This window comes from Myotis lucifugus, unplaced genomic scaffold, assembly GCF_000147115.1.
Source record: "Myotis lucifugus unplaced genomic scaffold, Myoluc2.0 scaffold_14, whole genome shotgun sequence".
In the NCBI taxonomy this organism is placed as follows: domain Eukaryota; kingdom Metazoa; phylum Chordata; class Mammalia; order Chiroptera; family Vespertilionidae; genus Myotis; species Myotis lucifugus.
Genome location: NW_005871062.1, coordinates 3,621,968 through 3,647,847, shown reverse-complemented (window position 1 = coordinate 3,647,847; position 25,880 = coordinate 3,621,968). Strand labels below are relative to the sequence as shown.

Here is a 25,880-nt window from a genome sequence, read left to right as displayed (position 1 = left end):
ATCAATTTGTAAGTTCAATTCTACAAAGCCCTTTTCTTTAAGGTAGTAACTTTATTTCTTCTTTATTACAGTTATGTCTTCCATTACAATTAGCCCTCTAGTAATAAATGCACAATTTACTTTAATGTTTGTGGAGTCTTTATTTATTTTCCCCTAGCTTGTATGTGTGCTAATCTTTGTGCATGTGCATTTTCTACCACGCTGCAACAGGAAAGCTTGGGTTCAATTTTCCTGTCCTACACAAAGGAAGATTTTGGAAGCCACTAGGTCCTGTGTTGCCATTTTATTTTTCTCTCCTTGGGTGGATTTATTGGAAGAAAATGGGTAAAGGAGAAGGGGAAAGGGAAGGGATGAGAGAGGGACAAAGGGAAGAGTTCTCAGCTATGTTGAATCTTGATTCACAACTTTGCCTCCATTCATGGTTGGTGTTCCAGAACTTTTCCTCGAACGCCCTTGTTTTTCTCCAATTTCATGTAGCGATGGCTCTCTGTACATACACACTGGAAAGCAAAATGGCAATAATTACTTGTTATAATTGTAGGCACCAATTTGGCCTCTATAAACATCTCAAATTATAGTTTGTTATTCACAATTCTCATCACGAGCTCTTCTTCCCACTGTAAAAACAAGTTTTAACTGGGTAATACATTTAATGAGTACACGTGATCCTCTTCCAATTCTATGAGTACAACCTCTTAAGTCTTCTTGAACCGCACATATATGAGTGGTTCCTGTTCCCTTATAGATAAGGCTTCAGTCCTTACTTCAGTCCCTACTAACCTACACTACAGGATTTTCATCTAGAGTTAGAGAAGACATTAAGGGTATAACATTTAAAGAATAGAAAACTATATTTTGTTTCTTAGTCCTCAGTCTGCAATTTAGTTTGGGTAGGAAAAAATCCTTAATACATGCTTCTAATCTGACCCCACTGTAAATATAGGACACTGTTGTGGTAAATTGAAATAGTTATTGTCCTTTTTCAGAGTATCCTACGTAAGAAATGATAATGGGAGAGAAGTCAGAAAAAAAGGAAAAGAAAAAATAATCCCCCCAATTTTTCCAAGTACTCCAGATTTCCTTCACCAAAGGTAATGAATACAATCCATGGCTTCTTAGCTATTCAGCAATAGGAAAAGTGACTATGCAACCATGTGATTTCAGTTCACATCTATATAAACGGTTCATTTTCTCCTCCATTGCTCTGACTGGCTCTGAATCTCATTCATCTGTAAATTATCATGGCTGTTGCTAGATTATTACACAGAAAGAACAGTGTTTTATAAGTCATACTTATTCTCATAAAATATGATCAGTATATTGAACACATTTAATAAGATTCATTATATTGCTGTGAGATAGATATGTGACTGTAGAAGAGCATATGGAATATTTCACTTAAATATCTGGAGTTATTTTCATCCTTGACTTAGAAACAACAGCTAAGTACCTCCACTTATTGAACCATCACTACAATGCTTAGCTAATCTGAATGGTATTTCTAATCAAATATACTTCTTCACTTGGGCTTTGCCTTGGCATTTGAGAGAGTGTGGCTGTGATTGAATAGATGTTGTGTGTGGATAAGAGGACCAATTTGGGAGCCACACTGCCTGGGGCCACAGATTATTCAGCCACTTTCTGTCTCTGTGAATTTAGGCACATTTTCAATCTGAAAAATAGCATTTTTATTGTTGTTACTTGTGTTGTTGATAATAGCCATTCTAACAGGTTTGAAGTGGAAGGGCAGTGGATACGACTGGTGTATCTCATTGTAGTTTTGATTTGGGTTTCCCTAATAGCTGTTCATGTATCTGTTGGCTGTTTGTATGTCTTTTTGGGAGAGGTGTCTTTTTAGATCCTCTGCCCATTTTTTAATTGGACTCTTTGTTTGATATTGAGTTTTATGAGTTATTTATATATTTTGGATACTAACCCCTTTTTGGATCTGTTGTTTACACCTATCATCTCCCATTCAGTCAGTTGCCTTTTTGTTTCTTTTGCACTATCTATTTATATAAAAGGCTAAGTGACAGTCTGACCATCCGACTGGTAGTTATGACATGTAATGACCACCAGGGGCAGACGCTCCAACTGGTAGCTCTGATGCACACTGACCACTAGGGAGCAGACACTCAACTCAGGAGCTGCCGAGCTGTGGTGACTTGGCAGTGGTGATTCTCAGGTGACACACCCGGAACCAGAGAGGAGGGAGCCCGATTCCGGGGTGCGTAACCCGAGAACTGCCCTCTCACAATCCGGGACCCCTCGGGGATGTTGGAGAGTCAGTTTCAGCCCTATTTCCACAGGCCAGGCCAAGGGACCCCACATGCTGGAGGGATCCCTGCTCACTCTGCAGATACCCTTTGAGTCCTGGCGCCACCCCAGGTGTGGCTGGCTGAGGAGGGACTGCAAGAGGTTGACTCTAGGGCATGTTCCATCATCTCGCCCAGTCCCGCCCCGCTGGCCACCTTCTAATTAATTTCCTTTCAATATGCACCAGGGCACTAGTGTCTGTATATTGCTTTAGGTAATATGGTCATTTTAACTATGTTGATTCTTCCAATTCATGAACACGGATTATCTTTCCATTTCTTTGTGTCTTCTTCAATTTCTTTCAGAAATGTATTGATTTCAGTGTGTAGGTCCTTCACATGCTTTATTAAGTTTATTCCTAGGTATTTTATTATTTTTGTTGCACCTGCAAGTGGAATTTTTTTCATTTATTTTTCTAAAATGTCATTGTTAGTATATAGGAACATAAGTTTTTATATATTGATTTTATACTCTACAACATTACTGTATTTGTCTAATAATTTTATTTTGATGGAGTCTTTAGGGTTTTTCCTATATTAAGAATCATGTCATCTAAAAAAAAAAAAGAGAGAGAATTTTACTTCTTCATTCTTAATTTGAATGTCCTTTCTTTCTCCTGTCTGGACTGCTCTGGTTAGGGCTTCCTGAACTCTCTTGAATAATAGTGGTTAGAGCAGGCCCCTTTGTCTTGTTCCCGATCTTAGAGGTTCAGTTTTTCACCATTGAGTATGATATTAGCTGAGGGTTTGTCATATATGGTGTTTATTATATTGAGGCAATTTACTTCTGTGTCCATTTTATTGAGAATTTTAATTATAAATGGATATTATACCTTGTCAAATACTTTTTCTGCATCTATTGAGGCCAACATTATCCTGATACTAAAACCTGGCAAGGACCACACGAAATAATAAAATTACAGACCAATATCTTTGAGGATAGAGATGCAAAAGTCCTAAAAAAAATACTAGCAAATAGAATATAATACATTAAAAAGATAATATAACATGATCAAGTGTGGCTTATTCAGGGTATAAGGATATGTAAAATATGTAAATATGTAAGTTGATCAATGTGGTACACCACATTAACAAAATAAAGGATAAAAATCATATGATTATACATATGTATTTTTAAATGGGATTTTAAAACATTTCAATTACTGCACTGAGTGGGTCCTCAAATATCCCTAAAGGACTAATTGCATTTGGCCTAACCTAAGTAGCAAAGTGTACAGAGAAAACTAACTCAGAAAGAATTGATCCTGTAATTTTAAGATGGTGCAAGTGGTAATTACATTTTTTGTCTTTCTTTTACAAAAAACAGAAGATCCTTATGGAAGATTCTACTGGAATCTTAAAGTTTCTTACCTATATTTCTCTTATAAATAGTGTCAAAATCTCTAAAATTAAAGCATATATTTATATGTGCTAAATATAGCCATGTATTTATAACTGATTAGTGCATAGGGAAACTTGGAAGAAGTAATGAAGTGATTTAGTTGGAAAGTTATTCACATGATGTCAGGAAGCAGTTTTTCAGTACTCTGTCACCTATTTGGCTGTAAAAACACATATATCCCCAGGCCTGTTCTATAAAGTACACTTTAAATCCAAAATGTAAACCACAATCACTATGATGTTCTCAAAAACCACAATGATAATCTCTTAAAGACAACTTTAATCCCTTTAATATATCTATTATTTAAAGGTTTTTTAAAGCCATTTTAAATTGATTAACTCATTTGATAATTATAATAAGCCCATGAGAAACTTTTATTCCTGTTTTTGTAAATATCAAAGAAATTAAGCAACTTCCCTGAATTCAAATGATGAGTAGTGACAAAGACAATAAGAATGTAGGATTTAAAAAGCCTAATTGAGAGAACTTAATACAAACATAAAGGCCATTCATCAAATAAATGTACAAATGACTGTTTCATATCATACAATATTAGTATACCCATATATCAATCAATATCCAACTTGGTGTTACCTCTACTATTACTAATGTCATTCAAAAATGCTAATAAAAACAAGCGCAGGATGGCTATTATAAAAACTAAAAACAAACAAAAAAACCCAGAAAATAAGTGTTGGCAAATATGTGAAGAAACTTGACTTTGTACATTGCTGGTAGGAATATAAAATGCTCAGCCATTGTGGGAAACAATATGGTGATTATTCAAAAAATTAAACATAGAATTAGAATTACCATATGATTCAAAAATTGTACCTCTGGATATGTACCAAAAACAAATGAAAAGTAGAGACATGAACAGATATTTGCATACCCATGTTCATAGCAGTATTACTTACAATAGCCAAAAAATGGGATCAGACAAAGCATCCATCAATGGATGAATGAATAAACAAAATGTGATGTATACATACAGTGAAATACTGTACAGCCTTAAAGGCAATTCTGACACAAGCATGGATGAACCTTGAGGACATTACACTAAGTGAAATAAACTAGACACAAAATGACAAATAATTTATAATTCTATTTAAGTGAGATACCTACAGTACTTAAATTCATAGAAACAGAAAGTAGAATGATGGTGGCCAGGAGCTGGAAGAAGGGAGAATGAGAAGTTAATACTTAATGGGTATAGAGTTTCAGTTTGGAAATATGAAAAAGTTTTAGAGATGGATGGTAGCAATAGCTGTAGAGCAATGTAAATGTGCTTAATGGCACTTAAATGTACACTTAAAATGGTAAATTTTGTGTTGTGTACATTTTATATGACACAATTAATAATTACATATAATTTAAAAAATCACACACAGTTTAAAAACAATGATCTGAGTGTAAGCTGTAAACAAAGAAGTGACTATTAAAGCCAGGGATGTCCTATTTGTCTGGGAAAAGCCAATAATTCCAAAATAGTAAAAAATATTAGTCTTAAGACTGTACTATGAAAGAGAGTTGAGATATAATTGAAGGGGTATAGCACTGGGGAGAAGATAGCAGAAGCTGATGAGAAAATCCTAAGAGTGCCCTGCCTAATACAGCAGCCATTTAGCCATATGTGGTCGTTGAGTACTTAAAATATGGCTAATCCTAATTCAAATGTGCTGTAAATATAATCACTATATTTGAAAGACCACACACATGCAAAAATATCTCAATAATAATGGCATATCTATATAATAAAAGCATAAGTGACTGTTAGGGCAGAACAACCAGAATGACTGGTCGCTATGATGAGCACTGACCACTGGGGGGCAGATGCTCAATGCAGAAGCTGCCCCCGGGTGGTCAGTGCGCTCCCACAGGGGGAGCATTGCTCAGCCAGAAGCCGGGCTCATAGCTGGCGAGCACAGCGGTGGTGGTAGGAACCTCTCCCGCCTCTGCGGCAACACTAAGGAGCAGCGAGGCGAGCAGTAAGAAGCAGCAAGCAGGAGGGCGGTAAGGAGCAAGGGCTCCTGGACTGCGAGAGGGATGTCCGCCTGCCGGCTTAGGCCCAATCCCCACATAAGATGGCAGTTGGACATCCCCTGAGGGTCCCGGACTATGAAAGGGTGCAGGCCGGGCTGAAGGTCCCCTCCCCCAGTGCACGATTTTGTGCACTGGGCCTCTAGTACTGATTATAGATTGAAATGATCATATTTTGGATATACTGGGTTGAATTTATTATTAAAATTTATATCACTTTTTTGTTTTTTAAATGTGATTACTAGAATATTTTAAATAATTAATATAGCTCATAATATTTCTATTAGGCAGTGCTATCTTAGAAGAATTTGCTCTTCTCTGGAAGAGAAGTGTTATGATGAGAACTAAAGCTATAAATCACTATATGGTGTGGAGGTTGGTTGAGAAAACTTCCTGACCTTATTGGACCTGACCTCCATATGAAGACTTTGAAGAAGCAGAGTTTTGTGAATGGAAAGTGCCAAGATAGAGCCATTTATGTAGAGGGAACTAAAGTGAAGGCAGGAGACTATAAAGGATTTTGCATTATGCAGGTCCTATTTATGAATGTTTGAACCATTTGGCTAACCATTAAACTGCATTATGGATTTTACTTCCTCCTTACCATGGCAACCAGATCACCTACATTCTTCACTTTGAAAAGAACCAATCCTTTCACCAGCCAGCATCATCCATATACATCAAGGGCCTAAATGGGAACAGCACTTGAAGTTTTTGCATCCTTCATTTACATATTGGACCTAACCAATCCCTGTTAACTAGCCACATCCTTCATTTGCATGGAGGCCCTAAATGACAGCTGCACTTGTGGTTTTTGCTTTTAGAAACCCTGACTTTCTTTGTCCTCTCTAGAGCAAATTTACCTGAATCTGTGCTTCTGGATTGCAATCCCTTGTTCAGATAAATACTTTTTATTCTTTGTTACAACCTAAGCATTTATTTTGGTTAAAGGCATCTTAGATGTCTTTGATAGGATTAACTGGTTCACAAAACATTTACTAACCCTTTTAACTCAGCTTAACTAATCTTACAGCACTTTAATTCTATTACTGACATTTCATTTTTTCTCTTCTCAAATTTAAATTACTCTTTGCTAACTAATATCCAAAGATCAATTTGTTCAAGCTTTAATTTGTTCATTTATTCTATGAAAAGGTGAATATTTACTTTGTACCAGGCAATCTGCCTGATTCTGTGTCATCTGCAAGAAATGACCTTTTGACTTCTGCCCTCAAGGAGCTCAAAGCTGAGAGGGAGCGCACAAACACAGGGTAGGAAGGGCCATAGCAGAGCGTTAAATGGAAAGGAGTAAATAAGAAAGCTATCTAATTTATCCTAAAAGATGCAGAGGGTTTAGAGATGAATGATCTAATAAATAAGGATGAAGAGATGAAATGCTGGTTGTATAAGAAAAACATTAACTGGCTGCAGAATGGGGTAAAATAGAGAAGTGGTGAGAGGTAGGATTGACAGGGCTAATTTGTGTCAGACATTCTGAATGCCTGGCTAGACCATTGAAACTGTGATTATGATATATATCAGCTTCAATTTGATAGTAAATGCAGAGTTAATAATATGTCCATCAAGTATATGAGTGCATAGGGGGAAATCTATTTAGTCAATCTCTTTATCTAGAAAAATATCTAACTATGTTTGCACGACATGAATACAGCCAGTCAGATTAGTCAAGAAGAATCTGTCAAACTGAATCTGACTGCATGGATTCCATAGGAAAAGGTTGGAAGCATTTGAAAATGTCCTGAGTTGTTCTGATGCCCTGTGAACGCAATCTTATGTTTTAGGAACAAACCTGGCTGAGGTACCATTACGTATGAGAAAAGCTGTTTATCTAATATAGATAATATTTAATATACTCCAAGTACTATAGTTTTGACTGCAATTGAAAGTGGGGTTCGCTCAGTCAAGCTAATTGACATGTTGGGAAGAGTTATCCTTTTGTTTTGTAGGGAGCTTATTTTAAGCACTTAAGAAAACTAAACAACAAATGATAAATCAAGAGTTACCAATCCCACATGTGAAAATAACATACTTTACTGTACAGTAAACACTAATCCCAATTTTAAACAGCTACCAGTTAGAATTTGAAGTTATGGAATTAATTTTCAATCATGTACTAATACCAAGCATTTCTGGGAAACCTTAAGAAGCATGTCTAGGAAACTGTCTAGGTTCTGATCATCAATAGCTCTATAAGTCTATATCTCTCTGAAATCCAGCTCCTCAAAGCATTCCTATCCCATGCAAGAGTAAGTTTTTCTCTTCCTAATAATCAGGATCTTATTATTAATTGCAAAGAACCCTAGTAGTTCATAGTACAGTGAAGTTTAAAGAGAGGTCTTTCCTATCACTTTCTATCAAACTATTATTTCATAAGGAATATATATATATATATATATATATATATATATATATATATATATCTTTAGGAATCTCTAGGTTTTTTTTGTTTTTTTTTAAATACTTTGTTCTTGAATATGTTCTGATTCCATCTGCTTTATGCATTCTGATCCACTACAGCTGTGAGATCGAAGTCTGATATTCTAATTTCATTTGATGAGGAATATTTTCCAGACTTGAAATTAAGTGAAAAAACAAGAAAACAAAATAATCCAACTCCATATCTTTCTTGTCCTCCCAGCTCCCAATCCTGTTAACAGAAACTCAGATTCAATGCCACCAGCTACAACAGCTGGAAACAAATCCTCTGGTTTGGGCAACTTTGGATGTTACTGTCTAATCCTGTCTCATTCAGAACCTTGTAGGCTAGTTTTTGATACAGATTTTATTTTCAATGGGCATGATTTAACGCTAGCACTGGGTATGGAATTACTTTCTAAATGGGTTTCTCTCTGATTTCATTTTACACTATTCTCCAACGAATTTGGAGATTAGTCACTGTCCTGATGATGCAACACCTGGATGATGAACAGTGTTACCATTCTTTCATCTGGCCCTTCAGGGTTGTCTTTGATCCCATTTCTTGCCCTCTTTTCTCTTTAATGTAGAAAAAATACTTTGTTTTTTACCCCACAGGATATTTTTGAGATAAATATCACTGTTCCTCTTGCATATGTGGTATCATAATAGTTTTAGATAAGGGGTAAAGGAGATAATGTCCTGAAAAGGGAAGTATTTCTGTTTGGGTTTTAATACCCTTTCTTCAAATAAGTTTTCTTCCTATATATATATATTTTCTATTCTGGTATATGTTTCAATTTCTTCCTCTTCTTTCCCATCCTCTTACTCCTCTTCCCTCCATCTCCCCACTCTTCCTTTTCTAGATATTTCCTTTTATTCCTCTTTTGACTTTTCTTGATCCATAGTACATTGAAGCCAAAGGGTTCACCTCAGATTTTGGAGTAAAAATGAGGTAGAGAGATTTGATGAGAGAGTATTCTTGCTCATTTGCAGACACAAGGCAAGTGCAGGTTTCTAACAACAGTCCACATCATGTATTACTTTCACAGTGATGGCGAACCTATGACACGCGTTTCAGAGGTGACACGCGAACTCATTTTTTTGGTTGATTTTTCTTTGTTAAATGGCATTTAAGTATATAAAATAAATATCAAAAATATAAATCTTTGTTTTACTGTGGTTGCAAATATCAAAAAATTTCTATATGTGACACGGCACCAGAGTTAAGTTAGGGTTTTTCAAAATGCTGACACGCCGAGCTCAAAAGGTTCACCATCACTACTTTAACACATAGCAAAAACCCCAGTTCAACCCGTTAACATGAGCAGAACACGTCTGTATGGTGGACACCAGTCACCTTGTGACTTGACAACAAAGGTTGTCATTTTCACAACTGCCTGAGATGCACGGGCCGCATGTCTGTAGCAATCCCTGCAGTCCTGGTATCACAAATAAAATGCTGCACTTGGCCCTAACAAGACCATAAACTATGAATTTTGTAACAATACATGCTGTTTGCTCTATTTTTGCTTTATTTTAAATGCAAGACTGTGCCATTAGGAAAGAAAAAATCCCAAATATATATTGTTGGGCTTTGAAGTCTTGTTAACAATAAAATCCACCCTATCTTTGTAAGATTAGGTATGGGTGTTTCCAAGGCAAGCTTTCCATTTAATATTTTTCTTTTTATATCCTTTCACTGGTTCCTCTGTTGCAAGCGCAGTTATCAGAATATGCAGGCATTCCTTGCCATTATAATAGTTCATATTCCCTGTTTGCAACTTTTAATATTCCACAATCAATTTTATTTCAGTTATCAAAAATGTCTCCTGGAAAACTTAAGCTAAAATAATGCCTTTCTTAAAAGTTTGAAAAAAAAGTTAAATTCAGGGGTTGCTGTTATTTATTAATCAGGCAACTATAATAAACCAGGGGCCAGGTACCTGCTGCCCTCATAGTCATAGCTAATATTATTTGAGCGCTTACTATATATCTGCACTTTATATACACTTAGGTTATTTTAAATGACCTTAAAAGGATAGAGAAAGTATTGGTCCCTTTGGCAACTGAGGAACCTAAAGAACAAAAACGGTAGTTTGTTCTTAGCAATGTACTGACACGAGGTAGAATCAGCACTCAAATTAATGTGTAATTAATTCCAGGGTTCCTGTTCTAAGCTCATAGTCCAATAGTTAGTGTGCCTGGAGAAAAACATAAAACTTTTCTGACTGGTCTCATGTTAAACTCTTGACCCTAAATCTCATGGGCCTGGGTTCTCAGCAGTCTCTGGAATCCTACTGCATTTCTCTAGCCAACTGCCACTCCCATTCTTCCCAAGTGACTATCCCATACCTTCTCTTTGCTTTCAGACTTCCAGTAGCACCTCAAACACTCCTCATACTCAGGTAATAGGCCTGCCTTCTTTCTTTGTTCCTTGCTTTTCTTCTTCTTTTCTCTCCCTATCCTTCTCCCTTTCCATATTTCCTCCCTTCCCATTCCCTCTCTTTCTTCCTTTTTATCAATAAACGACCCTACTTTGTATTACACTTAGAAAAGACAAGAGAAAGTTTTCATGTTTCCACCACAAAAATTACTAACCTGCGCACATCTGCTCACACATGTCCTGGCTTCCGCTTGCTGCCTGTGTGGGCGCTGCCTGTTCCCATCGGAACCTAGCCCCGCACTTCCCATCCCCTCTACTCAGTGACCCTCTCTCCTATAATAGCAGTTTTTATTTCCCATCGGTCTATAAATATCTTACAATAGCATTAAACAAATCAACAATTCCACTATGTAACCGCCATGTTTCTCTCCTCCTTGTTCCCCATTTCTCTACTTCCCTTTCAGAACAGAATTCTTCAAATGTGTCAGTGAATATCACTTTCTTATTTTGTTTACCTCCTGTGATAGCTTTTTTTAAAAAAAATATTTTTTTATTGGTTTCAGAGAGAGGAAGGGAGAGGGAAAGAGATAGAAACATCAGTGATGAGAGAGAATCATTGATCAGCTGCCTCCTGCATGCCCCCTACTGGAGATCAAGCCCACAACCTGGGCATGTGCCCTGACCAGGAATGGAACCATGACCTCCTAGTTCATAGTTCCATGCTCAACCACTGAGCCACACCGGCTGGCTCCTGTGATATCTTGAATCCACTTCAGTTAGACGTACTCCCCACTACCTTCACTGAAATCACTCATGTTAAGTCGTCAAGTCACTTCTGGCCATATATTACCACACGACAGCCAATCCTCATCCAGCAGCGCATGGGATGCTGGGCAGAGTTTGATGGAGATAATAACTTTGGTCACAGTTTTGCCTTTTAGCTACAGTATGGACCTAGAGGGGGGTTATTTAACTTCTCTTAAACTCAGTTCCTTCTGTTTACAATTGGGATGCTAATTTTAACATGCAAACTCCCAGAGTGTTAGTGACTATCCAATGACACTGGTTATGGAAGCATGTTGACAATAACAATGAGCCATGCAAATCAAATATAAAGTAATAAACTGCTATTAATGATTAGTTTTATATTACTGCTAGCTCCTTGAAAATCACTTAAAATTTGAGAGTTCTGGTAGTTATGGGGGGAACTAGGTGTAAGTCGTTGAGTGGCAATACTGCTCTGTAATGGAGGGTTGGAAAACTGTGGGGCAATTGTTGCTGCTGACAAACTCTGTTTTCCAAATGGAGGCAATAACTCCAGTTTCTAACAAAGCTCATAAATGACATTCTATAAAGAACACCCATCCTGTATCAGTTTTCATCAACAAATAATAAAATATGACTAATTTTTTTTATTACTACCAATTTAATGACATTTTCCTTGGCCCCTGTAATTTTCAAGAAGTGGAAAGGTTAGATGGCTGTTAGTTAAAGTACCATTAAAGATATTTAACTGTATTAATAGCAGATCATGAAAGGGTGGGCAATTAACATAAAGCAATTTCACACCTTAATTGAAGTCACATGGAATCCCTCTGGAATTGGAGGAGAATTTTAAGAGCTGGTTTGGAAGCAATGCATTGCCAAAGGAATCTACCCAGTATGCTGTAAATATTTATTATAAAGAATTAAGAGACATTGTAAAAGGAAAAAAAAGAGCTACATCTTCATTTAGAAAGCGGTCAGAGCAATATTTGTGTAAGAGTGAAGAAGTTGTGGGAGAAGGATGTATCGGGGAGAGGTGAGAGGGTTTTATTAAAGACTAAATTCAAAAGCAGGAAATAGCTGCTCTGAAGGAGTTAAATGCTTTGGGGGAAGAAGTTGTCACAGGCTAGCAGAGATCCCAAACTCAAAAGATTGGAGGAGAGGGAGTTGCAGTTATCTTTTCTGTAATTAAAACAATCAGGGGCATTGGAGGTACCTTTTTGCTCCATCTTTCTGTTTTTGTCATTTAGTATGATTGGGTCCAAAGAAAAGATTTTGGAAAACAAGACATTTAGTTATCTGTCCAGTTAATTGAAATGAAAATATCAAAATAAATTTGCCATTGGTGTCCTTTCAACTGGAGCTTTACCTTAGGATTTTTTATTTATTCTGTTCTTTGGTGTCTTATTACACAGTTTTTGAAGGGGTTGTTGTTTTCCCTCTTGATTCAATTTCCATCATTTCTCATCCCTTAGTCAATGTCACCCCTCATAGCATTCCTCCAGTACATAACACAGTAACAAAATGTCCAATTTCCAAGAGAAAATAAAAAAGGCACTTTTCAATGATCTGACAGATTTTAGAAATCCAACTTTCTTATAATGTTTAATCTTCATATTATTCCTATGAAGGATTTACTTTTTCCTCTATCTTCAGAAATTATTGAGGTTGAACAAAGTAAATTATTTTCTCAAAATGACATAGAGAATCACTTGCAAAACTTTTATCAGAACAATTAGGCATCTGTTTATCCATGATTAATTCTTTTATATTAGGTTACTCTTTCTTGATAATCAATTTAGAAGAATAATTGCCATTACCTCTACTAACTCCATATGATAAATAGAAATGTAAAAATGTAACCTGGAATAGAAATGTAAAAATGTAACCTGTTTACTATATTTAATTCCATGGTGTCAGAGTGTCAATTTACACTACAGTAGATTAGGCTAAATCCAATATATTGGTCACAATAATCTGAATAAATTTTAATATTTGCTTATGTCCAGATTTGACCCAAATGAGCCTAGAAACAACAAATTTAGTTGAGAACACCAAGTCTCAAACCTGGTTGCCATGAGAATCACTTAAACAGCTTTTAAACCTGTTGATTCCTAGGTCATAAGTAAGTAAATCAGAACATTCTGGGGATTTGTTCTGAGAATCTGTGAACACTCCAGATGGCTCTGGAAACCTATTTTTTTCTTCTCTCCAGGATTAAGTTCTTGAAGCTTACATCTTTGGAAAGTGCACACATTGTTTTCAGGGGGAAGGAACTAGATTCTGAATACCAAACCACATGCAGGAGCTGAGTAATGAAGGAGGTGAAAAGGAGGAGACTGTGTCTTGTTCTTTGTCAAAGAGTATCTGGCTGCTGTATCTGAAACTAAAGGGGGAGGTCACCACCAAGACAGTTTAAATATGGGGAGTTGCTTATCTGTGGTGTGAACAATGCTCTCAAAGGGCAACATTGGGAATGGTGAAGGCTGCACTGTTGCCTTAAATTCCAGGGGAGGGGACCCATGTAAGTGGAGGTTTATGTGCAAGGCATATAGCAATGGTTTTAAATATTGAGTCCACCCATCTATCTGAATAGATGCCCTTGCAACCCCTCATTAACACCTCCTGTGTTCTAAACTCAGCATGGCGGGTGGAGCTGTGCAGAGAAAAGGCTGTGGATAATTACTGTATTATCAGGGAATCAGTGTAGGACTGAAAGGTGTTCAAGCTGGCAGCGCTTAATTTTGGGAATCCTGACATTCAAAATGATATCACCAGCAAGACAGAAAAAAAGGCAGAGCTATTTGAAATAAACAATAAGGCAAACCTACCCTGGCTTTCATCCATAAGGGCCGGCTCCCTTCACAAGAAAGGACATTTAGTGTCTACGGGACTGGACTCTACTGGTATCAGTATTAGCGGTGGGTTTATGGGTTTATAAAAATTCCTTACAAAACTGAAAAGAATTGACAACCTTTCTGGTTAAACAGCAATATGTCTAACTTCTTATGAAGCTGTCATTTTCCATTTCTTTTCTACAAGGGTCTTGTAGTTATGTGCTTTAGATTATGGCTATGGAAAAATATAAAAATCTCTATGCTAATTGTTATGGCTAGAATGTCTTTCATTCTACCCCCCTCCAATAAAAGTCACAAACCACCCATTATGGAAATAGCTCATAAAATTGTACTTTATTCATTCAATAATTCAATAAGGGAAATGTGTTTAGAATCTTTTTATATGTAAATTCTATGCTGGGTTCCAAGAAGGACTATGGTTTTACAATAAAGTGCTTATAAAGCCTACCACAGAATGCCATTGCCAAAGAACTTTAGAAATCGTCTGGTCCCAATTCTTCTTTTACAGAGTAGGAAATGAAGCCTGTTAAATTCATCAGAAAAAGTGACATATTCCTAATTTGTTCTTGCCTACTTTTAACATGGCATTCCCGTAACTATCCTATCTGATAATCTACCAATATGAATTTATATCATCATGTACATGCATACACTCTCAATTTTGTGTGGTTTAGGACTACCTAACTATTCAAGTTGTATCATGGGATAAAATTTCTGCTTTGCTCTCAGTAACTTTTCTGAGTATTTGCATATGCATAGGCTTCCTTCAGACTGAAGGGCAGTACAGTAGAGGGGTTAGATATATGAGCATTGACATTAGGCTTCCTAGATTGCAATCCAAGTTTTGTATTTATCTAGCCCTGAGATCTTGGACAGGTTAATTACTTTAAATATTAGTTTCCTCATCTATAAAATAAGGATAAATAACATAATGCTGTTGTCAGATCTACAATGTATTTATGTTGTCTCGCAAATGGTAAATCGATAAATTGTATATAGAAGTAGTAAGACTAGTAATAGTAGTACTAATAGTGGTAGCAAGAGTAGTTTTGGGTTCCTAGCAGGGAGAAAAGAGTTCTCCTACGAATAAGTGTACATAACTCTGATAAATAATGGTAACCAGTAAGCATCATTTAATGATATAAAAACATAACTTTCATGGAGAATTATTGGGTAATTGTTTTTATGTTTTGTGTTATATTAATGATATCAAAATCTAGATGAGGCATAAGAGTACGGGCCAATTTCATGTTTATCAAGTAAGTTACAATATAAGAGCATGAAGGTCTCCATAAATCTAAAACATCTTTTCTTTCTAAGGAGCAAGATTCAAAAAGAAGGTTTGAATTCTGGCTCTGCCAGTTACAATCTGCTTGATTTGGGAAAAATTAATGTTTCTGGGCTTCATTTTCCACATTTGTAAAATAGGGAGAGTACTAGAATCTACTTGGTAGAAATGGAATAAAAAATAGAATAGGCAATAATTGAGATATGTGTAGTGAAATAACTGTACAAAGTAAGCATTTCTAAAGCTGCTAGGTAGTATTGTTCAAAGGAGTGAACCTTGCTTTCTAAGACAAAAGACAAAGACATTTCTATGGAATAAAAGGTCTTTGATCTGAAACCAATTAAGTTCTTGTTCTCATATTTGGAAGCAGCTTTCATCGTATTCCATATACTTCATACCTAAGGTTCTTTTCCATAATCTAGAGAGACAAAGAGCCTTGGAAGTAAATCCAAGTACTAGTAAATCTGATTTTTAAATGGACCTTATTTTTTTCCCAGAAAAATAGAAAAATCATCCTAAAGCATCAGTAAATAAGAAAAATAAAAACATGTCTGGCTGGCATGGATCAGTGCTTGAGCATCAACCTATGATCCAGGAGGTCAGGGTTCAATTTCCAGTCAGGGCACATGCCTGGGTTGCGGGCTTGATCCCAGTGTGGGGCATGCAGGAGGCAACTGATCAATGATTCTCACTCATCATTGATGTTTCTGGCTTTCCTTCCCTCTCCCTTCCTCTCTGAAATCAATCTACATTTATACAAGCCTAAGTGACCGAATGACCCGTCAACCAGTCGCTATGATGCTTTCTGACCACCAGGGGGCAGATGCTCAATGCAAGAGCTGGGCCCTGGTAGTCAGTGCGCTCCCACAGTGGGAGCGCTGCTCAGCTGACCTATGGGCGCCAGATGCAGGGCTCATAGCTGGTGAGCACTGCTGTGGCAGCGCAAGCCTCTCCCAATTGGGAATGACTGGGTGTGAGCCTGCAACAGGCAAAGTGGGGCTGGGATGAGCGGGAGCAGCAGGCAGGCGCAGCAGGCAGCATTGGACTGCTGGTTTCAGCCCCATCCCTGCAGGCCATGCCAAGGGTCCCCACCGGTGCACGAATCTGTGCACCGGGCCTCTAGTAAAAATACATTTTTTTAAAGAAAAATCAAAACAAAAAAATCAAACAAAAGCTGTCAATGAGAAAGCTAGGAAATCAGAGCTATGAGGCAATGGCAGGCTGAAGCGGAGGCCCCTCGTTGTCCCAGTCCCATCCCACCACTCTCCCCAAATCACTGAACATGTACTTGTTAGGTAGACATCAAGAAAAAAGAGTATATTCTCAGTCTTCCCTGCACCTAAGCATGGCCATCTGGCTAGGAGGTATCATATAGCAGCAAATAGGGACCCTTTTGCAGAGAGCATGGCTCAACATCTCCTTCATCTCTCCCTCTGCCCTCTGACTGGAATGAAGATGCTGGTTGGTTCCATGGGAATCAGTGCATATCCAGGGCCAGCACAGTGTGTGGCTGTGCTGATTCACGGTTGTACAACCCACTGGTGAGGGGAGGCACTAAAAACTGGGCAGATGCCATCTCGATCCTGAACAATGGGAAGGACACAGCACTGGCCCTGGACAGATGCCATCTAGGTTTAGTTTGAGAGAAAATACAACGTTTTATGATTAAACTGCTCTTCACATGGGTTTTGTTTTATATGCAGCAAACCTTATTCCACATATACAACTAGAAATGTCTACCCATCTCATTTTGCATTTGTACTGAAATGTAGTAAGAAATTTAGAAGGAAAGTAGCTCTGGAACTGGGAACATGATCATTGTGAATGTTTCTCTCCCAAATGCATATTGACTCAGAAGGAAACCGGACTAGCCACAGTGCAGTTGTGATGGGGGTGGTAGGTTATGGGTGTTTCTCTCTTTCTCTGGGGGTAAGGGGTCAGTATGAAATATATTAGCCATAAAAGGAATGAATAAAACACAACAATATTTTCCTTTTCCTTTATACTTTCCTGAACTTCCCAAAAGTTGTTAATGAGCATATAATACTTGCAAAACAACAAAAAATGTCAACTTAAAAGCATAAATAAAGGTGCAAAGATAAAAGCTAAATTTGTCTAGAAAATCATTTTTAGAATCAATATGTTTGTCCATGGAAAACATTATCTCTTAGGCACCCTCTGCAGAACCTTACAAGTAGGCACATCCTTGCCTTTAACTCACGGGGCTTCTGGAGTTGTTTGTCCTGCCAAATCCCCACCTCGCATCTCAAATGGTCTGACCCAGGCCTAGGCCTGAGGTACCTTTAAATATAGTCTTTTCCGTGATATTGTTCTTTTGGTGGAAGTGATAGCTCCTTCCCTAAGTCTGTACAGCATTTCCTGCAGCATGTGACATATCTCTTTTTACACTGTACTATTGCTGTTAGGAAACATTTCATATTTCCAAGAACAGTACAAAGTTCTCTAGATCAGGTAGCTCTTCTTTATCTCTATACTTAGCTATTCATTCATTTGTTCATTCCTGTGATATGCCAGGTATCTCACAAGATACAAGGAGATATGAGGAAAAAGAGGCAAAGAGTGAACCATGGATAAGAGGAGCTAGAGTAGAAAACAGGTAAACTGAATGCAATATGATAATTTCTAGGGGAGAGAAATGTATACAATGATAAGGTGACAGAATACTTAATTCTATTTGAAGGAAGTCAGGGAGCCCCTCATGGAAGTACTGATTCTTAAATCAATTTTCTTATAAGGACTAATAGACATGTTCCAGGCACATAAGAACATGGAAATTGTGGGCAGAAAGGGCAAAGAAAAGTACATGGGGCACGTATTAGTGAAAAAATATTGCAGAAAGGAAAGTTCAGTTTTGTGTGCTTAAAAGTACAGAGGGTGAAAGGAAGTTTGAGAGAGAACAGGAGCCTTGAATGTCACATTTCCCCTGTGCTTTAAATATAGTATTGATTTAACTAATGTTTGTTGACTCTTACTGTCATATGTACTCTGCAACAGGCATTGAGTCCTATACTGGTTGACCAGATCATACCTTATAGATATTTGGGGGACAGCAATACTATCAATATCACAGTATAATGTGTGTGTGTGTGTGTGTGTGTGTGTGTGTGTAATTGCAGGACATGACATTTGGTCCTGTCCAAATGTCCACACCTAAGAAAATATCTCTGGGTCAGAAAGCTCATAACATTTATTTAGACTTTTAGTTTACAGGATTAGTATATCGAAATACGATCATTTTACTGATCTAGTAATTGTGTTATGGCTGCACTATGAATAATAACCCTCTTTTTCTCAGTAGCCTTGCTGGTAATGGTGCAAGGGGTGAGGTAGATAGGTCGGTGTGGACCAAATGTCTCCATGGATGCTTTGGACAAGGCCAAATATCAAGGCCCTTTTGGCATAGACCACATGTCTCTGAGACATCTAGGGCCAAATATCCACTAATCAAATGGAAATAAAATGTATAATGCATGGCAATGCACTGCCTCAATTTTCTCCTTTCCTCGAACAAGGAGCCTGAACTTATGTTTTAAGTAATTATAGTGTATGACATGTAAAGAAGAATAATGTTATGTTGGTGCATGTCCAGACCACTGCTGCTCTCAGAGCCTATATTTAAAAAATAAAACTGTCTGGATTCAGTAATGCAGTAAATATGGTCACTCCAATGATATAGCCTCACCCTATTTAAGAAAGAAGTTGCAAAAAGTGAGTTTCCTCAGTATAAAATTACTTATTCCACTACTCAATTTGAAATAAGTCATATATTAAATGTCAGTTAAATAGAATTATCCTAAATAAGAAGGGAGGGAAAGTTATAGGCTCAACTGAGCATAACATTTAATACTATAAATGAATACTTATTGATCATAGTGTAGCATACTATTTTCTTTCCTCAAAAAATACAAACAAATATTAATAGATTATATTGTGAGATATATTCACAAAAATATAGGGGTTAGGTTATAAACATATTTCTAAAATGCTTTTGAAAACTTTAAAGCACTAAAGTAGTATTCCTGGTTTCTTACGGGCGTAGCCTAAGACATTAAATTATTGTGTTCAAAAAAGAAGAAAATTATATTTCAAATGGTAACTACCACTACTTTTCTAATTTCAAGAATTTCTAGCTTTTCATATTCAAGCAGTTTTTTCTAAGTTCCAAGTAGTTGTAATATGATTTTCTTTATTTTTTAATATGAAGAGATGCTATTGTGTTTTCTGAAATTTTGTTCTGATGTGTTGCATTCTAAGTAAACTCTACTGATCAGAGTCTAAAGAAGGAAAGAAGTTAATTTCATACCTTCAATAGGTTTTGGTACAAAATGTGACGAGGGCTTGGTTTTCTTCACTCTGTTCCCCTTCATAATTTGACCTTCTTTATTGAGTCCCAGAAACCATGCTCGGCCTGATTCTTGCTGACGGTACAGTGTGGAAGAATAGATCACGTAGTAGTTTTCAAACACAGATTCCTTAAATTTGCATTCTGGAGTGAAAACATCCTGCAGGGGAAAAAAAGATACAAAAGAGAGAAAGGATTTTAAAATGAATCAGCAATTGCTGAAATACAGTGAACCTGAAATATAGGTCCGCTGTTAAGAACAAGTGAGACGGAATTGCACATAATTTATATTTGTCCTTGGTTATAAATATTCATCAAGTAAAATAAAAAAACACACACAAGATTTTCTTTCTAAACAGCCTTTACCCTTCAGAACACAACAGCTTATGCTAGTCACTAGTTGGGCTAATATTAAGACTGTTCCCATGTCCAAATTCTGATCCCATTATGTTTTGCAAATTTAAAAGACTGGCCATTATACATTTTAGTGTCTGTAAGCATGAAAAATGTATCGCTGAGAATCAAAATCAAACAAAACAACAGCACACACAGGCTCACTGGATGTTTTGAAGGGTCTATCCTAGATTACAAAAACCTATTACACAGCCAAGGCTTGTTCCACTAAATCACCACTATATTACTTCTTTGCTTAATCTCAGTAACTGTCCCTCTAATTTCTTGGAAACATTTTGTTTGGCTTGGTTTTTGCTTTTAACTTAGTAATCAAAATCTCAGGTAAAAAACTCCCAGGAATAAGTATAGAAAAAAAATATTACTATTACATTGTCTGATCTTCAATGAAACAGAATGAGATTTTAGTTCAAAAAGGAACCTGGTGGTGAACACACAATACAATATAGAGATGATGAATTATAGAATTGTACATCTGAAACCCATATAATTTTTTTAGCCAATAAAACACATGTGTAAGCTCTTTAATGCCTATAAAACCCCATACAATTATTTGACATTTCTTTTGCAGAGAATACTTTGACATCATAACTTCAAAAATTTCTACATTTTAGAGTGACACCTACTTGGAATGCATTTCTTTTAATCCTCACCTGAGGATATATTTTTTTTCCATTGATTTCTAGAAATAGTGAAAGGGAAGTAGGAAGGGGAGAGAGAGAGAGAAACATCGACATGAGAGGGACACATCGATTGGTTGCCTCCCACAAGCTCCACTACCGTGGCAGGGGAACCTGAAACTAAGCTATGTGCCTTTGACTGGGAATTGAACCTATGCCCCTTTGGGCCACAGGCCAACACTTTAACCAGTGAGCCAAACTGGCCAGGACTGAAATACATTTTTGATAAGTAAAGAATGTTATGCGATTCACTCACAACCACTTTTGCTCCTCCTAGCTTTACCTGCAAAATGTATGTTTTCCAACTCAAGTAGAAATACATGACTCTTCTAATCCTGTGCAGGTAATTTAATTAAATTGTTCCATAATTATGATTTATCTTCATCCCATTCTTTGCAGATCCCCATTTCCTTCTTACAGCTCTGGCTGTAATAATCCATGGGGTGAACGTGAAATGAATGAATAAACACTCATTGCACTGCAACAATGGTCTCCTTTCTGCTTCTCAAAAACAACAAGCGTAACACATTTCAAGTCCTTCACAACTGAAAACCTCTCTTGAAGTGAGAGATCAAGCTGTGCTAATATGTGCCCTGACTAGGAATCGAACTGTGACCTCCTGGTTCACAGGTGGGCACTTAACCACTGTGCAACGCAGGCCAAGCTCAACATTTCTTGGCATTAAATAAAATCTACTTCAACAAAATAATTTGGTGAAAAAACATCATGTGATCAGGATTTTTATTCTTGCATATCTCTAATTTGTGTTCAAATTGGGTTGATCATTTTCCTTCCTAGATTCCCAGTTCCCCTAAATGTTACAGAGAAGTGTTTGTTAAACTAGGCAATAACAAATGTAACTTTTGACTTGTCTTTTACATCTTATCATTCATATAAAATAAATATTGCCCAGCTGGGGTGGCTCAGTGGTTGAGCATCAAACCAAGAGGTCACAGATTGGATTCCCAATCAGTGTATATGTCCAGGTTGTGGACTCAATCCTCAGTAGGGGGGCATGCAGGAGGCAACCAATAGATATTTTTCTCTCATCGATGTTTTTATCTCTTTATCCCTCTTCCTTATTCTCTCTAAAAAATAAATAAATGTAAAATAATAATAATGATTTTTGACATTAAAGGGCCAATATAAAAATATCATTTGACAATTAGTGATTACATACCAAAAAATAGTGATAACATATTATTAAGAAAAAATGAAAAACATAAACAAAAATATAATCAGAGAAAACAACTTTACTATTATGGAAGTAATTATGAATAATGATTTTCTCTAAAATGTGTGAAAATTACTGTTCTTTCAAACATATGCTAGATACAAAGGATCCTCTCATTTTGTTCTCTTTCCTTTACAAAAAACAAACAAACAAAATGTAAGGTCTTTTCAAAAGCATCTTTCCTGTTTTCTGTGCAACCTTGTTTATTTTGTAGTGATAGAGAAAAGATAAAACATTTGACAATTCTTAAACACAATTTATGTCCAACAATGCCAGAGATAGATAGTTCCTTTGATTATATGACCTTTGCATATTTGGCTGTGAAGCTTCTGCTTTGCTAAATTCATTAATGGCTTTCAGATGCACAGAACTTGAAAATCTTTGGTATATTAGCAATTGGGTGTCAAGTGTATCGTCAAACATAATGACATTAAATCAAGCAAGAGAATTATTGTTTTCCATCCTGACAAGAGGAAAAGAAAATGCTAAAATATATTATCTCAAATGAAGCATGTTTAAAAAATATAGAAAAAGTCTAATTTTATAACTTTAAAAATACTCTGCAGATATAGAAATATTTATCTATATCCTTTTTAGATAACTTTGACTGGAAAACTGCTGAGCTAATTTGTCTAACAATAAAGGTTCTTCATTAACATATTCTTTGCAGTATTTTACAAGCAACAAGGCAAATTTTTATCATCAAGAAATAATGAAAACTGTGGTATATAGGAAACATAAATGTGAAGAGAGATAGACACATATACTCAAACCCTTGATTTTATAACTTGGACAAGTTATTTAATTTCTCTGAAGTTTGTATCATCATCTGTAAATTGAGACTAATGATACCATCACTACAAAACTGTGATTATTAAACAAGATAATAAAGGTGTGTCTTACATGGTATGTGGCATATTACTTACTTTCTTTACTGCTAGGTACAATTTTCAGGTGATATTTGATATGAGAAAAAGTTATCCTGAGTAGTAGGTTGAGAAAAGTTACTTTACGTGTGTCCTCCAAATACTGTATCCCAAGTTTCCCTTCCCTATAAAAGGCTAATCAAGGCTACTTTGCTTTATGTTAACTTGATCATTTGTATATAGAACACACAAATAAGTCTGACCATTTCTCTTTATCTGGTAGGAGATGTTTTAGACATAGCTTTAACAAAGACAATGAAGACTTTGAAATTGCTAAGGAATTTGCTTCACCTCAGTCATCAATTCAAATGGAAACTGTAGCAAAAAAAAAAATCAAGAAAAGGCTGAGACTCAGAAGGACAGCCATGAATGAATTAGAAAAAATCACCAAGAGCAAAGATGCGTCATAAAAGATTAAGGCTAAGATCTTCCACATCCTAAGATTACAAATTACTATGTACAGATGTAATAGTTGGACAGTGAAGAAGATTAATAGGAAAAAATGATTCATTGGAAATGTTGTATAGGAGGAGAGCTCTACTAATACCCTGGACTCTCAAAAAGACAATCAAGCAAGCCCTAGAGCAAATTGTGCCTGAAACATCACTGGAGGCAAATATGACAAAACTAATAATTCTGTCTTACTTTGGGCACACCATGAGAAGTCAAGGTTCTTTGGAAAAGATAATGCTGGGGAAATAGAAGGCAGCAAGAATAGAGGAAGACAAAATATGAGATGGATTTATCCTATAAAGGAAGGCATGGGCATGAGTTTACAGAAGCTGAGCAGGGAACTGTGGACATCACTCATTCATAGGGTTGCTAGGAGTTGGAGCAAACTCAATGGCACTAACACACAAATGTTTTTGACATGAATCTGAGATAAGTGATGTGTTTTCAGGTTCTTAACCCCTTCTAATAAGTCACACAGCCATTCGACTTAGCCTCTAGCCAGAAGTCTGCAAATATAGAAGTGGGGTGGGAGTGGGAAGTGGAGGCCAGTAGGTGAAGGGATATAACCTATTACAATTCCCTGTTATCATCAAAGTTACTTCCTGGAGTCCAAATGTTCTGGAGACAGAGAGCAGTTATTGGGGGAACAGTGCAATTCTCCATTAAAAACATCACTGGTTCTTCTGAAGTGAGCATGCACACAGTATGTTACCAAATGCCCCACTATGGCTGAGTTTGCAAACCAAGGCAACGACACTGAATATCCCATATACATTCAGGGAAGAGGCTGTGTGCCTCTCGTGCCTCAGTGTCTGTCTTCCCTTCTGGGGATAAGAATGAAAGTGGGGGATGTTTTCAGATTCCCATATTTCAATTTAAACATTGCAATACCTTTTGGGAAATCATTTTGAATACTCTAAAGGGCCCCAGAAATGATCAACTAAGGCTGGAAATGTGTTTTTTACATGAAATATTCCTATTTTTAAAACTCCCTGTGTCAACATCCTGGAAGTCAGAAAAACTAGTATCATACATAACTTCCTGATGGAAACTATGGTAAAACTGTACAAATACATGAGGCAATGGTTTCCTGGCACTTGTCAACTAGAATTGTGGGGTTTTGATCTTTGAGAGAAAGGACATATATGAGGTAAGCCCCACATTAACTCTGGCTTTCTGTAAAGGGCTCCTTTTAACACTGGAATGGAAGGGTGAAGCAGAAGTATATATACCATTTCTGTTTTTCTTAAGCTTAGGAGGCAGAAAGTGAGATTTGGGATGACAAAGGGCCTTGAATTTGCGGACCAAGGTTTCAGAGAAAAGGAACCTAGTGGAATGGGGTAAAGACTCAATGGGAATTCCCTAAGGACCCTGGGTCTATCCATAGACTCAACATGCTCAAGATGAGATTCCTCAAAGCCTAGTGTGGAATAGCTACTTCAGGACTGAGGGCTGAATGAAGATATCAGAAGTTGTGCAAGGCTTGGATTTGTTAAACTTCTAGACAAGCCAGAAAGGAGAGACCTTAATAAGCATGTGGGACATTCACTGAAAATCTCAGAAAACAGTCTCAGATTAATGATCACATCTAACTAAGGACTCCTGACTGCCACCCCCAGGACTAAAGATAGAAGCAAAATAGTCAAGACCTAAACACCCTCCCCCAACACACACACACAGACACACACACACACACACACACACACACATAACCTAATAAGATCAAGAGGACCCACCAGTTATTTACCTAAATGACAAGAAATCTTTGTCAGAGGATAATCTAATACCCTTTATGACATATCATACAAATGTCTAACACAAGATAAAAATTACAAAGCATGGATATAAGCAAGGCAATGTAAACAGTCAATAGAAAAGATCTCACAAGATGACTCAGATTTAGAATTAACAGCTCCTATAAATGTTATAGGACTTAAAGAAAGAGGTCATAATTAGTAAGCAAATAGGAAATCTCAGCAACAAACATGGAAATGATAAAAAAGAATCAATGAAACATTTAGAACTGAAAAGGAAAATATTTGAGGGGGAATAATGCTGGATGTACTTATTGACATACTGAAGATGGCAAATGAAGGTATGAACAAACCTGAAGACAGACTGATTGAAATTATCCAGGCCAGAATACACAAATAAATAAAGATTTCAAAAAACACACAAAGAAGAAAAAATGAAATAAAGGTGAAAAAAATAAATATTTAAATTTATCAAATATGATAAAAATAAAAATTTCCACTGATTCAGATAGAAGAAGCCCAGCAAATTCCAAGCAGGAAAAATACACCAAAACTATACTCAGGGACAT

General features: G+C 36.7%; 1 protein-coding gene across 1 annotated transcript in view; it reads right to left on the bottom strand.

The window, feature by feature from the left end:
• Positions 1–283: 283 nt before the first annotated feature.
• The window catches only part of FGF12 (fibroblast growth factor 12), a 244,207-nt gene continuing 218,610 nt past the window's right edge, over positions 284–25,880 (bottom strand). Inside the window, exons 4-5 of the mRNA XM_023750476.1 lie at positions 19,815–20,018; positions 284–500 (exon numbers count right to left, since the gene is read on the bottom strand). Coding sequence (XP_023606244.1) covers positions 382–500; positions 19,815–20,018 — 323 coding nt within the window. The 3' untranslated portion in view covers positions 284–381. The remainder of the gene's footprint in view (positions 501–19,814; positions 20,019–25,880) is intronic.